At 35.4% G+C, this 18,602-nt stretch overlaps 1 protein-coding gene across 1 annotated transcript in view; it reads right to left on the bottom strand.

Moving 5' to 3' along the window:
- RP1 (RP1 axonemal microtubule associated) overlaps window positions 1-18,602 on the bottom strand; it is a 187,865-nt gene that overhangs the window by 144,108 nt on the left and 25,155 nt on the right. Inside the window, exons 4-5 of the mRNA XM_015855578.2 lie at window positions 3,365-3,528; window positions 1,400-1,486 (exon numbers count right to left, since the gene is read on the bottom strand). Coding sequence (XP_015711064.1) covers window positions 1,400-1,486; window positions 3,365-3,528 — 251 coding nt within the window. The remainder of the gene's footprint in view (window positions 1-1,399; window positions 1,487-3,364; window positions 3,529-18,602) is intronic.

The raw sequence follows: 18,602 nt of genomic DNA, 5'->3' as shown, positions 1-18,602 counted from the left end.
ACAGGCCTCAGTACTGACTTCTGGGGAAAACCACTTATGACCAATGTCAAGTTGGATTTAATTCCATTTACTGCCACTCTTTGCACCTGGCAATCCAAATAGTACTTTACTCAGCCAAGAGTGTACCTGTCCCAGCCACTGGCTTCCAGCTTCTCTAGGAGAATAGTGTGGGAAGCACTCTTGAAGACTTTGCTGAAGTCTAGGTAGTCTATATCAATAGCCTTTCCCTCATCCACCAGGGAGATAATTCAATCACAGAAGGAGAAATAGGTGATCAAGCATGAACTGTCTTTCACGAACCCATGCTGATTTGGCCTAATTCCTGAGCTGTCCTACACTTGCTGTGTGATCTCACTCAAGATGATCTGCTCCATAACCTTTCCTGGCACCAAGGTCAGGCTGACAGGCTTGTAGTTCTCCAAATCCTCCTCACAATCCTTCTTGTAGATGGGAGTCATATTGGCAAGCCTCTAATTATCTGGAACATCTTTGGTTTATCAGGAATGCTGACAGACAGTAGAAAGAGGCTTGGCAATCATTTCTGACAGCTCCTTCAGCATCCTTGGTGTATCCCTATTGGACCTGTGGCAGCCTAAATTGGGTGGGTCTCTAACTTTTTCCACCTGCATCATGAAGGGTTTGTTTCGCTCCCCATCCCAGGCCTCCAAGACAGGAGGTAGAGTACTCTAGGAATTACCAGTCATACAATTAAAGACAGATGTAAAGAAGGCATTGAGAACTTCAGCTTTTTCCTTATCCTCAGTGGTCATATTCTCAAACACATCCAGTAAAGGAAAGAAAAGGATGGAGATTCTCCTTAGCGCTACAGTGCCCAGACTGAGTCACAAGCTTGGGTTTTTGCCTTTCTAATTTTCTCGCTGCATATTCCAGCAACTTTGCTTTTCTGGCACTGAGATCTTTTTTAAGGGAGGAGGGAAAGTAATCTGTCATTATCTTTGCCTCCTCAGAGTCACAGAATTAGAAACACTTGCAGTGTAGCTCTGATGCTGTTAATAAGAACAAGGGGTCAGTTGTCAATTTGAAGAGGACTTGGCAAGACTGAGTTCAGTGCCTTCCTAGGTTTCAACAAACTCTGGGCACACAAAAGCTACAGAAGACTCAAGTCTACAGTAGAGAAATTTGCTGTTTTCCTTACTGTTCATTCATGCACTTTTAAAGAAATACAATATACATTTCTCACTAAACAGCAAGCAAGCAAAGAAGATAGATTGCCTCTCATTCTTCATAAATCCACTCCACAATAAATAATCTCTTAAGCAAAGCTACAAGTATTTCATGAGGCTAACATAATTCTCCCAAAGAATTTTTCTGACATGTTTTGACACTATTGTCATAGAGACTGCTTTTGGAAGGATAAAATTCCTTCTTGTTTCTTTACCTCTTCACAGTGCCAGGCAGGGCAACTTCCTGCATTAGTATGTCCAATGCGTATTTTGTAGAGACTTCCTATGTTTCCTGTATGAACCTGTAAAAGGAACACCACTGATGAAATACAGTACATTCCTTAAAACACAAGTTTTACAACAAAAAATACAACAAAAGTTCATTTAGTAACTATCAGTAACATTTTAGCTTAGATGAACTAACTATGCTGATATTTAAACTAGTGATTCTAAAATATTTTGCTCCAGTCTACTATTGGATGCTTGCTCTCTTAAAGAAAAAAAAAAACAAAACATGACAAATCCTGTGGTTCGCCAGCCCCATCTAAATGATTCAAGATGCTGCTGCAGCTGTTTTGTTCCCCAGTGAATACTGGTCTCAGTAGGAGATGAATACAGATTGTAGGCATCACTAAAAAAATATAGCTTGACCCCAAAGGATGTCTCAGTTTAGCATCTGTACCACTGACCTGCTAAAAAATGAATTCTGTATCCCTGGCATCTCCCACTACCTCTGAGTTTCTCTCTGCCCCTCTCGAATGGCATGTTTTACAATTCTGAAACAACTGTGTTCATCTTTGACATTTCTTTTTACAAATCATTTCAATTAAATCCACTTTAAAAGCTGTATTTGAAAGATTAACTCTTGGGCAGGCTGGATGAGTACACCCAGTACAGATAATAGGGTGCTGAGGGAATCACTTCATGTGAAGGTTATTCAAACAAGTAGTCATGAACTTAAATGTAGAAACAGAAAGCTTATCTTCAAGGCACTGGAAATATACTGCGAGTGCCTCTCCTTGCTGCATTTTTTTTTCTTATGATGTAGCCTTTGCTGTCCTTTTCATGCTTTCTACAGAATTTATTTCCAAGTTTTAATTTACAGTATAAATGGGTGTGAACCAAATTCTTTGTATTGTGAACAGACCATAATTAACTTGGATCTAGCACAAAAAGCAAGCAGAGAGGCTTGACTCCTATACATATTATAGTACACCCTCCTGAACTGTATTAAGTGCCATGGAAACTCACCTAAGAGGAGAATCCCAGTTTCCAAACTGTCTCCACATCTTGCATGTAAGAGACATATGAGGAAAAATGAATAGCAGTAATAGGAGCAGAAAGCAGAACTAAAAACATCTCTTACAACAGTAATTTTAACACTAGCTACTTATTTTATCTATTCCTTTCAATCTTGTTTCAGTTTTGTTTTTCATATTGCACATGGAAATTGGCAGAATATCAGAGGTGCTGGATTCTCCTGAGAAACTCCATCAGCTGGTGAGACCTAAGTGCTTCATTTCCTACATCCCAGACAGCTGTGAGACCAGAAACAGGTGAGTTCCTCATGAATACTGCCATTCAGTATCATTTGTCAGAAAAGTACTTGCTATCCTGGATGCTAAGGATGGAAATAATTACTTATTACATGGTCTTATTACATTACCTGCTAGACTTCACATTGACAGTTCCACATATATGCTTAAACTGTGTTTCTTGATAAAAGACCCTACTTGGGCTCATTTAAATCATCAAGGAAGAAGACTGAGGGAGGAGGAATTTACATGTGTAACTGGGAGCTGTTAACTGAAATTAGACAGCAAAGTTTTAACAAAGTTCAAAATTTATTCCACCCCCTAATTCTCCACAAGTCACTTCATTTTTAATATTGTTACTCCGCTTCAAATATTAAAACTACAGAAGTATCAGTTGTCCTCTTACCAGTATTTTTGGGCACTATATAAACTAATCAGTAGTTCCTCTTAAGGAGATAAGTAATATGTTGGAACAAAACAGTTTTTTGATGGGTTAGGGGAAAAGGATACTACATTTATTTCTCTGTTTATGTCCTGCTTCTTGTTTACAGATGTATGTGTTGTACAAAATATCACATAGGTTTTGAAATTTCATGTAATCTAGCAGGACACAAGAAAGTAACGCAATAAATATTTATTACTTACTGTGAAGACATCTTCACTGCCTCTCTGAAATAATTTCCCCTTCGCTCCATCAAGAAAAATAGGCCCTGAACTGCCATGATCCCCATACAATATGATATAAACCTTTGAGCTTGTTCCTGCAGATGGCATATCGCTGGTGAGGACTGACACCTTCCATTTCCCAGCTATCAAAAGATAAAAAGACTTGCTGAATTACTGAAGCTCAAGATTCCAAAGTGTCAGTAATCAGAATTCTAAATACTATCACATCGAATATAAAAATATGTATTTCCCAGAGATACAGCAAATATTGTCTGTGGTAAGTTGTGCATGTGAAAATCAAGAAACGTCAGGTTGCATTCACATCTTTTCTGTATGCATGTGGTACCTGACAAACTCAAATTGCATGACTGTGTATCAGTTTTCAAACAAAATTTGAAATGTTGTATTAAATTGTATGAAATAGGTATTCCTGTTAGTTTAGGATATGTCAACTCTGCCCAGTACAGTGCTGTGTAAGGACACCTTTGCAGGGTCTCAACAAGCTACTTCTGGAATGACAAACTCATCACTTTAAGCATTAAGGACTCTTAAGGTATGTCTACAAAGCCGTGCAGGTGTAACAGCTCAGACAAAATTGCCCAATACGTTCTTGCATTGCAGTGTTGGCATTATACCCTCAGATATCAATACTCTTTCTACAGGTTAATTTCATTTTTAACAAGACCAAGTATATGGATTTAGACTTTGGTTTAGTGGAAGCTGAGTATCAGGAGCATGGAGTTAAGAGAAATGATATCACTGAGGGGTGGCTGATAACAGTTTTTCATATTAACAACAGTATTAGGAAGGACTATTAAGAAAACACTCTCAATACAGCTGATTCCCATCTCAAATGATGAACATTTAAGCACCTCTGAAGCTTACAAATATTGTTTAGCACCACTGATTAATGTAACTGTTTCTCAAAAAAGAACACCCTTTAAAGCACAGCAGTAGTATTGAAGAGCATTACTAATTACAGAAGATCCCTGCCACCTACACTACATTTTACTTATGTTACTTTTCCATCCATCACAGCATCCTCATCATATCCTTTCTAGCTAAAACACTGGGAAATAAGATAGTAAGGGCATGACATAATGATTTTTTTTCTTGACTGAGATGCCTAAAATAGATCTACGTGTTTAAACTCCAGGCAATAAGAATTACTACAATTCAGCTGTAAGATTCAGTGAAACCAATTTTGTTTCCAGTATCACTCTGTGTTTTCAGCATTAGCCATGCACACTTTCTTAAATAATTTAACAGACACTGATACATACACAGGATAAAGCTACAGCTGACTATTATTGAGGACCAATGAAAAGACTGATTTGAGGAATTTGCATTTAGTTTTCTGTGGCATTCTAGAAAAAATAAGGCAGGATTAGTACCTTTATTAGCTCATGTTTAGCCTTATCTAAAAGAAAAGTTGTTTAAGAAATAGATTAGGCAGACCTAGTCTAGCTGTTTGTGTCAGTAAATTTCTGAATGGGAAACAAATGAGTGGAGAATCTATGTCCTCCGTGCCTCTTAGCTGCTACATTTGAATTATTAATACTGCTTTTAATAAAAGGCAGAAAAAAGTGCCCAGTATAGACACATTATAAATTCTAACCTCTAATGAGGTCTGATGGTAGAATCTATGAGTTCTGCTTGTAGTCAAGCTTTTGCTATAAGCATTTTGTTCTGTGTGGCCATTATGCTAGTACATAAATCATGCGTTCTTTGGGAATTGCAGTGGTGTAGAATTAGAAACCATTAAAATAGATATTGTTCCCCAGACTTTGAGTGAAGAGTCAGTAAGTCATTAACAGAGTCCTTGCTTCATCTTTGAGGACAAAACTGCCAGTCCTGAAATGCAGCAGCGTGAATATTTTTTACTTCAGTATGAAACTGCCATGAATCTTTTCACATATCTGAGCTATTCAATAACGACACATGTATTAGCATCAGTTACACAAATATGTCTTAGGAAAGACTGTATAATACTGTAACATTGGATCTGTTGATTTCAGCTCTGCCTGAATCATCCATTATCTTGAAATGACAGTAGTATCACTGAAGATCAGTGAATTTCTAGAGTATACTATCAGCTGGGGTTTATGAGACAAAGAACTACTTTCATTTAAAAAAAAATAAAAATAAAATAAAAAAAATTTTAAAAACTGCATTTACTAGATAAATTATGAACATTTGAAATATGTAGTATGCTATTTGTAAATACAGGTGTTCTGGTACTGCTGGATACCAGACACTAATTCTTCAGCTTTAGCATAATAATACTGCTGTAGCGGGTCAGTCTTACCATACAGAGAAGTCAATTGTCAGCTCTAATAAGCATAAAACCACTTTCTTTCCTATAATTCTCTCTTTCCAAATAGCATTTCCCTTCACAAGATCTACAACATTTTCTTTTAGCTGAAGACTAGCACTGAAAACAGAATGGTTCTGAAGGTCAACAGTGACCTTAAAATTTTACCCTGGGGACTAACTGTGATCTATGACCTATTTACTTAAAATTTGCTATTTTTTTTCTTTCCACTTCATCTGTCCTAGAGTAGCATTCTGGTATTTACTTATTTGTTTGAAAAATATTTGTAGATTTATGACCAAAAATGGTCTAAGTAGAAAGTAAAATTTTTGAGGATGTACACATAATATGAAAGAAGATATATTACTTAGGTGCAGGAATCTGAATTATGTTATTATTACCTTGACTTTGGAGTGTACACCACTACCCGAGAGATGACACTGTAGCATTTTTCTGAACAATACTGTGAGTACTCAAATATTGTATATACAGTTATAAGTAACAATTTTGTCATTATTAAATAATGAACTGCAAAGCAGTTACTCTTAGCATTAGATTAAACTTCATCCTTAAAAGAATTGCTACAGCTTCAACACATTAAACTAGAAGTACAGTGAATAAGTGCTAACTGCTAGGCCTGAGGAAGAGAAATAATTCACAGAATCACATTTTCCAACAACTTTTGTGACCCTTCTTAAAAGTTGCTGTAATCTCCTTTGTTCACAGCGGAATTTAGCTTGCTGTTTCTATTACCAAGGCAGTTCTATACTTCACCCAGTTTCCTGTGAGGCATGACAGGGAACCTACATGTTAATCTCACTTATAACTAACAAACTTGGATAAGTGTACACCATCAAAGTCCCTCTATGCAGGTGTATCTAGTATAACAAGAACTGCATGGCTTTGCAGAAACCTGCTGATGATACAGCCTGAAAAATGGGTGAGTCAAACAAAATCCTGTAACAGCAAAGAAGATAATAGAGAAAAACAGGAACATCATTGTTGTACTACATGATGTCTAAGAGAAAAATTTGGAAAGTCAGCCTTAGAAAAAGAAGAAATGATGGTCGTGTCATTGGAGTCCAAATAGAAACAGATGACACAGGAAAACATAATACCAGGTCAAAAAAACAAACAACAGCAACAAACAAACTCAAAAAACACAGAATACCCTGATTGCTAGAAGCTAATTTACAAAACTGAGGATCTTTATGAAAATAGTACGTTCACCAGATGTTCTTTATTTTGAAACAAACACTACTGCCAAAACTACTGGTTGAATGAATAAATACCACTAGCAGGCTGAAGTAAGTGATCAGCTAGGGGAAAATCGAATTCTCTGAAATTCTAAAATAGAAGTCAAAGGTGATGTAAGATGATAAAAATCATCTGATTACTCACACATGATGTGAAGAAGAGTTTGATATCTTGGAATGTATTCATGGTAAACATTTTGTTTTGCCAGAGAGATTATGAAAGTACCATAATGACTAGTAAGCATGGTTTCAAGTATTATGTAACTGAACTTGTTCATTCCCTACAGGTAGTTTTAATGCACATAAGCAGAACATCTGATAAATGTAGAAAAAGTAATGAATAATATAGGATTCTGAACAGTAAAATGAAGGAAACATCTAATACTGAGGAGGACACAAATGAAGACATGCAGTTATTACTAGCACAAAACATGGATCTGCATATTCAGAGGTAACAAACTCTGAAGAAGCAAGCACACCTGCAGCATGGTTTCATAGTTTCATAGTTTCATAGTTTCGTGCGGGTTGGAAGGGACCTTAGAGATCATCGAGTCCAGCCCCCGGGATTCGAGCCTCTGTGTAGCAGAGCGGCACTTCTACCACTTGCGCCACAGGGGGGATTCGAACTCCGGGCCCCAGTGTTGCAAGGCGGCGTCTTTAACCACTGCGCCACCGGGGCACACAACATGGTTCTTAAAAGATAAGTGAGGTATGTAGGCTTCAGAAAAGCTACAAAAGCACACATGGATAAGAAGAAATGAAACAGAATCTGCTTGCATCATACTTACTTTGGAATGGGATAGACAATGCTAGTCAAAATCAAAAGTGTATTATTAAGACACTACCTAATTTATGAGAATAAATCCTACTAAATAGTAGAAAACATTTATTTCTAAGAGATAGAATCAGTATATCAATACATTTTTTCCTCAAATAATGAACTATTGGGGAATATATTTTTTTAATTATACTATTTACAAATAGATGCAAAAAATATCCCTAAGATAAGAAATAATAAACTGGTTCGTTTTAAGTTAAAAGGGAAAAAAAATAACACCAATAAGTTTTGAAATAAGCTTTCAAATGGCAAATATAAAAATATAAAGGAACAGATTAATAAAGTCAAATGTACTGAAAGTTGAAATGTAACATTGAAATAAAAACAAAACCACAAAAATGTTATATAAATGTACAAATTAAAAGAGAAAAAAATAGAGAAAGACTACATACACCACACACTGAATTTGAGAACCCAGAACTCAAGTTCAACCATCCAGCCAATTCCTTAATCACTAAGTAATCCACCCATTAAATCCATGTCTCTTCATTTTAGATCAAGGATGACATGTCAAACAAAATAATTCGTCTTTGCATACACAAAAAACTAAAGAAGTTCTAAAATATCTGAATATGATATGAGAAGTAAGTATTTAAAAATGGAAAGGTGGACCAGCACAGGAATGCAGAGTAACAAGCTAATTAACTAACTAAATGGGAGATTATAAATTTGTACTGAAATGAGGGGTACTCATTTATAGAGATACTAGTAAATCACTCAGGAATCTGTACAGAGATTTATCTGGATTTCATATTTTCATCAATACACTCCATAGCAATGCTTCTGTAATATGATTGGAGGATAAGAAAATACAGATATGTATAAAAAAAAACAAATGTGCAACAGCAAAAAAATCTAAGGAAATGCATTTTAAAAATACAAGTAAGGCATAATGTTATAAATAGTAAACTTATCAGTTAGAAAAAAAGAAAAAAAGGGGAAAAAATAGAGAAAATCACTAATACATTGCATAGATATGACTGTAAGATGCACCAGGAGAAAAAAATTCAATAGAGAAAATTTCCGATCAGTGTCGAAGAATTCAGAGTCACAGTCTTCTAAATGTTGCAATAAGTTCTGGCAATGCCATTCAAGATGATAATAATAAATAAATAAATAAATAAAACTGAAACTAGAATAACTCCCAAGAAAGACAAACATTATGATTAGAGGAAATGGAGAGACTGTCTTATGTAGAAGGAAAAGATGAGAGATAGTTGATACTTCTCGTTTCAATAATAGTAAGACAAAACTGCATTCCTTCCAGAAGAATGGCATAATCTGTATAAAGCCATTAAATGCCTGCAGAATTTTCTTCTTTTCTTAACACATTATTTGATATGCTTGTCACTTCCAAATATATTTCATCCTGACTCATTCAGAAAGACTCTCTATGGATTTTGCAATTAATTCACAGAATTAAGCTATGTATAAGTAGTTCATATTACTCCTCATGGTGTTTTTCCCTCCTTCAGTCATCAGAATTTTGAAGGTCTCTCTTCAATCTTACCTAATAAAAGCAATTTTATTTTCTCTGCATATCTCAGCTACTTAATATTCTATATCTTCTCTGAATCATTAATGAATATATAAGCCCTATGTAACACCTCTGTGAACCTTTTGTCCTCCTGCTCTGAACTGACCATTTTATTCCTTCTATTCTAGTTAATGTACAGAAATGAAGAGATCTTCAGTGAATATAATGATAATTTCACCACTTGCTGTGGTCTCTCTTGATTGTAACCTGAGGCCGTGCCCCACATCTCACCTGAGTTCTCGGTTTGCTCAGTAACACTGCATATGATTAAAGGCTCTGGAACATTGGAATAAATTAAGGTGTTATGAATTTCATGTAGGGTGAATGTGAATCCATCTTAAAAACTGCAAGTGATGAAGTCATGTATATAACTGTCTGTGTAACCTTTAGGCATTATTTCTGGTACACAGCATGCAATATGGCATTTAGTCAGATTTGAGTGATTTTAATGTTTATTTATTCATCCATAGGTTTTAGTTCTGCACTGATATGTAAAAGGATGAAAAAATACCACTGAGACTCTCCATTTGGAGCAGTTCTAAAACATGCTGAGAAATAGAAATGGGGAGATGGGAGGAAGAACATCAGAATCATGGCCAGTGTCATCAGATAAGCACACAGCTGCTTGGCATGTAATCAGGATTGCATCAGGTTTGTAAATTTCATTTATTACAAGTATATAATACCTCTTCAAAAGATAGAAACATATCAGCTATTTATGAGGAAATATACCTGCCACTAGCCTCCTAAAAAGAACTGAAGAGCTGTTTGTTTCCCTACCTGTACTGCAACCCCCTCACACTCCCGATCCTGATTCTGCTTCTCCTCCATGTTCCCTGTTTGCCAAAAGGAGACAATCAAGGCCCATGAGCCAAAAGGTATTTGGGTCAGGCTTCGATTAGGTCCCCAGTCTGGATAACTGAATAACTGTAGCCCAGTCTGTGGCAGCATAGATCTGCCAGTTAGTCCAGTCACGGCTTCCAATAGTACAGAATACCAAAATCATATTCTCTAACTGAAAAAATAGCACCTTCCTCCTTCAGATATGCTGACTTTATTGACATTTATTAAATGTGCAGTCAGTATTAAGGATTAAAATCTAAACAAAGTAAAACAAAAACAAATAACAAGAAAGAAATACTCTTATAAATCACAATATATGTGTTTTCTCCAATTTTATATTTAAAACCATTTACTGAAAATTGTAAACCACATATAAATGCATACTACATACACAGGATATTAAGAAATGCTGTAAACAAGTATCTAAAATAATTTGATAACAGACTGACAGACTCTGAAACACATTATTATTAATAATATTAACAATAATATTAAATGTTCCAAAGATTCTCATAGTACTTCATATTTATAGAAAGATGAAAGAAAAGACACGGATAACATAATACAGAGGTTAAAAAAACACCACACAGTTAACACTTATAAAGTACATAGAATAGTTTCAGGAGTAAGTGATGCTGCCTTTGAAGGGAATATGGCAATAGCAATCAAGAAGTCCATTGATGCACAGTTTCCCTTTCACAGTTCCCGTGCAATTCTATGTAATGAATAGGTATGATCCTTTTCTAGTATCCTACCAGATAGGATAAAAGAGGCAAATGTCACTTGGAGTCTGGACCTTCCTAGAAATAGACTGAAAGACTTCTTTGTTCACTTAATTACTCTGAATTTGGCTTTAAAAACTGAAATTGCTATTTGAGATAATGTTAAACTATATAAAACTAACATGAATACTGATTCCTGCTTTTCATTGCAATACAGTATTTAAATAGTATTTCCTAATTTTCTTTTCAAATTAAACATTACAGTTGATTAAGTACAGGACTAAGCATTTATACTGAATGATAACTATCAAACCATTTCTCAAATTTCATGAAATACAGACATCTTATTTAAAACTTAAAGTATTTTAAATGTTAATTCTTTGCTCTAAAAAGCAGTAGTTGTTTCTCTAAAGAGGTTGATATACTACTAATACAGGTAACATTTAGGGGAAAGCAGCTTTTTAACTAATAAATCATCATCTTAGAACAGTTTCTTTTTTATTTTCTATAATGTTTCCCACAAAAAAAAAAAAATCTAAATAATAATCTGTATTTCAGCAATTTTATACAATTGTGATTTATATTTATCTGTGTGTATTCTCACTGTGAATTTCATTGGATGTGACATTTAGTGGTTCAATTTGTGAATACGTTTATGGAAAATGTTGTCACTGATCAGATGCTACAGGACTTCCAAGACCACTATTATGTGGCTTTCTTATGTTTGCTGCATCCATTCTCAACCGCACAAATGTAAACTTCTTCCTCCTCTTCATCTTCTGTAGGAAAGGCATTTTCATTTTTTATGTTCTCAGAGGCATTATGCTCAATAATATTTAAAGAAGTGCCACATTTCAGAAGTACTTCAGATTGAGTTTCTACTGAATCCCCTACTGTGGGAGACAATTTTTCTCCAATATGATTTCTGTTTACCCTTAATGCTTGGCACATTTTTGGCTTTGTATTAGATGGCTCATTATTTGTGCCTACAATATGATCACAGGGCATGTGCTTGGATACATTGTTTTGACAATTGCTAATTACCACAGGTTTTGCTTTCACATCCCCTATGCTATATGACGTCTCTAAACTGATCTCATTTTTCAGAGTTGAAGACATTGGTATCCTAATGTTACCAATAAAATCTAGGGTGTTACTAGCATTAAGCCTATTAAAAATACTATTGGCAATCTTATTGATTAAGTTGTTCTTCAGGTTCACACAATTATTTTCACCTGTTACTAAATTTTTGCCTGACCATTGCAAATGTTCGATATTTTTGGTCAACAAACATAGACCTAGCTGGTTCTCAATATCAGATGCTTTTTGGTAAGCATATCCTCTTTGTTCTTCATTAATCGGTGTTACCATCACCGTCAGTATTGGACAATGTTGGCCACATATAGCATGGAGCTTATCCAGAGAATCTTCTTCCCGAAGAGCACTTCTGTTAGCATTACTATCATCAGTTGGCTGAGATTGTATGGGTTCATCATTCAAATGCGGCTCCAACGGGTGCACCCTGTTATCAGGCAATCTAAATTCTACAGATGCAAAAGATGGAAAATTGGTATCAACCTCTGTGGAAAGATGAGTGGAAGCAGGACATACTGTGGTTGAAGGTTTGAGCTTTTCTTTGTTTCCTACAGGAAGAGAGGTGGTTTTACCACTGAGACTAGGTTTGCTTTTTGTACTTAAGTCATCCTGCAAAGGGTCTGAATCACTGCTGTGAGGTATATTGAAGTAATTGCAAAAATTTTTAGAGGGTCTTGCCATGTCTTCAGGCTCTGAAGAAGAGATTTCATTGAGGATTGGGTACTGATTCACATTGCCAAAATGTGAATATGGAGCATCATCGCCATTAGTATCAAGGACTGTGTCTGTTGATGTTGTATCCAAATTTCCATACATCCCAGTCTGCTCAGGTGGTGATCTTCTTATCAAGTGATTTTCTTTGAGAAGCCATTTCCCTTTATCAATTAACACTCCCTCATCTTCTTTAGCATGTGCACTAGAGTGACTATGTTTCTTTGGAAATTCTCCTGAATAGTTATCAGTAGAATTTGTCTCTTCTCCATTAAGTGTAGGTTGTCCTGTTGGTAAAGAAATATTTTCTCTTTTCCGTACAGTGTCATCTTTGTTAATGATATCTGGAAATTCTTGTGATTGCAGTGAAGAATGTGAAAAGTTATCTGCAGAAGGAGGCCTAGATTCTTGGGAAAAAATAGTGTTTTTTGTCACCACTGCAGAGTGGAATTCTTCAGTATCTTTCTGTAGCACTTTGGATATATAAGGATATCCTTTCTGAAAGTCAGGCTTAAATGCAACTTCTGCCTTACCATAAAGTCGTTCAATAGTTCTTTGTACATAGCCAGTATTATAATGTTTTTCAAGTACTGCTTCCTCCCCACTTTCATTGGTCAAATCACTGGATGCTCTAAAGTTATAATCACTCTCTTCAGTATCTGGTCTGTAATCTGACCAATCTGAAGTAGCAGGGCTTTTTAAACATTTTTTTAATTGAGAAGGTTCTGAACATGTTCTGTTCTCCTGTTTTTCTACCTGCAATTTCTGTTCTCCTTCACTCATATCATATTCTGTAATTTGCTTAGATTCATAACAAAAAGATAATGGAGAGTTTGTAGATGACCTCTCAGAGGTTTCTTCAAAAATTTCCGTGTCTTCCTTCCCTTCCTGTACAGAATAATCATTGTAACTATATTCTTCTTGGGTGTCAGCACCTTGTTTATGTTGGTTATTTGCTTTTTCATCATTCAAATTTAGATGAATCATCTCATCTTCCCTATTATCAGTAGTAACATGTGAAATATCTTCATCACATTCTATCTCAGAAATATCCTTATCTAAAACACAATTTTTATCATTAGAAGTAACACTGTGAGCTGTTGAATTAGGTTCTATTGAAGTATCTGACTCTTCATTAATGAATGATGCATCAGTGTTATCTTGAGGATTTTTATGCAGGTTATAAGCCTTTTCTTCATTTGCTTCAGGTAGCTCTATAGCTGATGGAAGGCCATGTTTAGTTGAATTAGTATTGGCATATTGATCATCTAACTCTGTTCTGGGAGAACTCAATTCTGAAACCTCTGTTGCTCTACAAACCTCTTCCTGTATATGAGAACAGCTTTCTGAATCACCAGACAATTTTAACTCTTCTTCAGTATTCAAACTGTCCTTTGCAACACAAGATTTATCTGATTTTTCATCTTCATGCAAATATATAACATTATGAATTTCAGATATAGGCATATTTTCATGGCAACATGTGACATCTTGCTTTCTGTGTTCCTTCCCAGTGTGTAATAAGTTATTTTCTGTTGAATGTTGAAAATGTGAGAAAGCAGCCTTCAGTTCATCAACCTTTTCTAAGACCGTTGCTTGTTTCAGGAACTGTAATTGCATTAAGATTTCAGAACAGCTACAGGAAGTTTTTTGAATATCATCTTTGATTGTGCCAATCAAATTCTCTCTCAGACTCAGAATTAGTAGCCACGCTAGGAGAAGATTGGAGGAAGAACCAAATACTGGCAGAGAAAGATCTGGAAGACTGCATGTTTTTTCCATGCATCCACTGTGCTCTTTCTGGAGACCAAGCAAAGTTGATTGCAACTCATGAAGCAAAGTACTAGACATGCAATTATTCTGAATATCAGTTCCAATTTTGTCATTGCCAATTGTACAGTCAACTTGAACAGCAACTTCAGATCTTTCTCTCTGACATAGATTGGTGTCTTGGATATCACCCTCTGACACCTTTTTATCACTGATATGCGTTTCATTAAACAAGTGTAGTTTACAAGCATGATGAAACTCTGACTGTAGTAAATACTTGCCTTCTTCTACTATTGTTGTTTTATCGTGAATCAAAGAATCAGCTTGCTTTCCGCTTGACTGTTTGGCTGATTCTTCTGGAGTACCCAATTCAAAAAGAGGCCTTAATTGTTTTTTTGTTAGATTATGTTCAAACAAATGTTTCTTTCCAGTCATCTGTACTTTATTGATAAGATACCTATCTTCTTTATCCATAAAAGCATCAATCTTTTCTTTAGAAAAATGACAGTTGTCATTGCTATTTACATTCCCATCTTTTTTGTTTATAGGGGGCAAGACAGCATTTGGTGACAGGTTTTTCAGCCAACTTTGGACACAGTTTTCAAGTGAATGCTTAACAACATCCTCTTTAAAATATTCCTGTTTCAGAGCCTCTAGTGTAATAGCGCTGTCTGACATGCTTAATTTATTTTTACTTTTACTCAGATTTTTCTTCTTCTTTTGTTTTTTCTCTTTCTTCGATGCTAAATTTTCCAAAACATTCTCCATTTCTTTTCCTATGTTATGATCCTCAGGCATTTCTGACAATGGATTTGAAATCATTGCTGAGTTAGGTGTCTGTTCAAAGACATTAGTCATGAGATTTTTGCCTTCCTTTGCAGGACTCAGTTCATCCTGGCTGTTTTCAGTTTCAGTTCTTGAATCAACTGACATTAGGCCATCTTCACTTTCTGCAGACAAGAGGGAACTATCTTTTTTGCCTGACTTCAATTTTACCTCAGTTAACTGTCTATTAGCTCTTGGTTTCTTATTAGATGATGATATTCCATTTTGTTCCACTGAATCCAGGTGATATATCTCATTTTCAGGACATTTGCTTTTCTCTGAATTGGCAGATCCATCATTGTCTTTTACAAGTAATCCATTTCTTTTTTTCTGAAGCATGTCAGAACAGTTATCTGTAGCTTGGGTTGCAGAAACTTGTGTTGTTTTGTTTGTGATAAGCATTCCTTCACTTCTAATTATCCTTGAGAATTCTGCATCTTTTTGATTTTCATTTATCTCTTGCTCTGGAAAACTGGACAATGATTTTCTCTTCTTCTTCTTCTTGTTAGTGAGGGAAGATGCAGATTGGCTTTCATCAGACAGATGTGATGCCATCACACATTCAGACAAGACACTGATTTGATTCTCAGTTTCATTAACAGTAGGAAAGAATCCAGTCTCCATCTGATTATGTCCATGACAGGCTGAATGCAATGAATCTGGAGAAAAAGTTGACAAATCAGAAGTTTTGCATTTTATTTCTTCATTTTCCAACTGAGAAATTTCTGAATATCTAATGTAAGAGCTAAGAGATCTTCTTATTTGTTTTATATCGCATAATTCATGAATATGGTCTGCTGAAACTGGCCTGGCTGTCTTGCATGTTTTTGATGATGGCATGAAACCACTGATGTTGGCTTTGCAGGCTGATACTAAAGTATTATATGTATCTTGTTCCATAACTGATTTCTCTAGTACATTCTGTACCAATTCAGGCTCATCAGATACATCTACCGTCTTCCTATTTGTAGTTCCAATTAAATCATAACTTTTGTGCCTTACTTTAAAAAGCATTTCTTCTTTTATATTCTCTGTAGAAAGCTTTAATAAGTCACTGTCACTCATCTCACTAATCTTTGGATTACTGACACTTGACTTTTTTGTGCTTGACTGTGCTACCATGCAATACTCAGATTTATTTTCTCCACTCTCTATTTCCTCACTGTAGGAAAACTGTCCTATTGTCTTCTCCTGAACCTCTTTCTCAGAAACTAAGGTGACACTTTCAACTACTGCTTTCTTTTTTCTAACACGTCTTGGCCCAGGGGTGGGAGGCCTATAAAAATGAGGTCTGATATCTTCCTCAGGTACATTGCTTACATCTAGATCTGCAGAATTGTTCCCCTGACAGATATTGTAAGCATCCATTTTTAAATTGGACTCTGATTCTGAGACTTCTGTATGGAGTTGCTTTAATGACTCTTCTTCTTCTTTACCGTTGCTGTCCAAAAATGGAGCATCCTTTTGTTTTATACATTCTGATACATTTACACCAGATAAGCAGTCTTCTGCAGCCATCACAGAATTGCAAATGGTGGCATTTTTTTCATCAGAAAGGCCAGCACGACTTACAGTTGTTGTCCATTTAATAGTTTCTTCCTCCTTAATTTTGAATCGAACTTTCATTTCCACTGTCATACTGCCATCTTCATTGAGGTGAACAGACTTCTCAATGTCATCTTCAAACTGTGCCACAGATAAGTCTTCCCCATTTACTGTCTGATTTCCTCCAATGCCTTTATGATTGTCAGGAAGATAGGAAGAATCTGAGTTGTTATCATTCAAGTTGTTATCATTGCTGGACCCTTTACCAGAAGAAACTGAGAATATCTGAGATCTTGGGCTAGAGATCACTTCAGCTCTCACTACCAACAATTATATTTAAAGAACCCGAATTCATTCGGTAGGTTGATAGTAAAGCAGACAGATATGATGGATAGGTTCCGGATGGTCAGACAGTAGACAGGCAGCAAAGGAAAAAAGAAAAAGAGAAGAAATGAGAAAAATTAGTACAAAAGAATTTAATGAAGTTTATTTTCTAGAGTATTAGAAAGTAAAGAGAAAAAAAAAATTAAAAATTTTGCTATTAACTTCAAGAAATACTTAAGAGAGCAAAATGCAACCAATTTTTAATAAAATATCAAGTTTTTAACTATTTTTTCTCTTCCAATATTGTGATAGACTCTGAAATGACTGAGCTATATTTCTACTTGAAGCTCCAAAGCCTAAAAAGGTAATAAATGTTCTCATTGTGTACTCATCTGGGAGATGAGGTTACCTTGAACTTTTCAAGAGTTTCACACGCCTGCACTGGTTGGAGCTTTAAGCTAACTTTATACTTTTTCTATCCTTTAACAATCTCTAGCGTAACACCTCCTATTAGTCCTCACAGTGAGTGCTAAAATGTGTCAGCCAATGCATAAATACATCTCTCCAGGTCTTAATCCAACGATCTGCAACATATGAGTCATTACTATGAGCAGTGTTATTGACATACGTGACTAGAGGCTTCAGATTCAGTCCCCTAGACTGACCTTCTATGGAGAAGTAAACTTCTCTATTTTTGAAGCATTTGAACAGCTTATAAAATCTGAATTTAAATCAGGACACTCTGAGATGCATTTTATGCTACAGTACACTAGATGACAGTTTAAAATGCAGTGAAGCCAATGAGAATACTGTTATACTTCAGTAAGTTATGAGCATGGGCCAATAAGAGCTTGCATACACATTAAATGCTCCTAAAATGTATTTTGAGTAATTGTAATAACTTGGCTTTTAAAACAAATTTCTCTCATCTCACCTCTTGTTGTAACCATGACAAGATGAGAGATAAGGAAATTGAAAAAAAAAAATAAATAAAAAAATTGCTGTTTTTCAAGCAGTTCTGCCTGTGTGAGTGAAATGGTGCATTAACACCCACACAAAGACATGTACAACTGTTACTGATACCTAAAGTTATAGAAGCCTTCATTTAATAGAACTGTTTTTTCTCATAGGAAGGTATTTAAACAAAAGTAATATTAACTTACCTATATTTCTTGAATTTAAGCATTTTTTGTTTGTGTGAATAACAAACTGTTTTATATTAAGACTTTAATGATTATTACTGATACAGATGGGTGTCTAATTAATTTAATTTCAGGAGGAATGTGTTGTGAGTATCCCATTCATATGCTTTCCCATGAACCAGAAATAAAAATTTTTACTAATTCCTCTAACAAAGACCAAACCCAATGTTTCCCAAGTAAAATTGCGACCTCCTCTATTTTCAGATAATGGAACCAAAACAAAAAGTGACTGAAA

Source organism: Coturnix japonica, chromosome 2 (assembly GCF_001577835.2).
Source record: "Coturnix japonica isolate 7356 chromosome 2, Coturnix japonica 2.1, whole genome shotgun sequence".
Lineage (NCBI taxonomy): Eukaryota > Metazoa > Chordata > Aves > Galliformes > Phasianidae > Coturnix > Coturnix japonica.
Note: the sequence above shows the minus strand (reverse complement) of the source record. Positions and strands in the feature narration are given on the sequence as shown.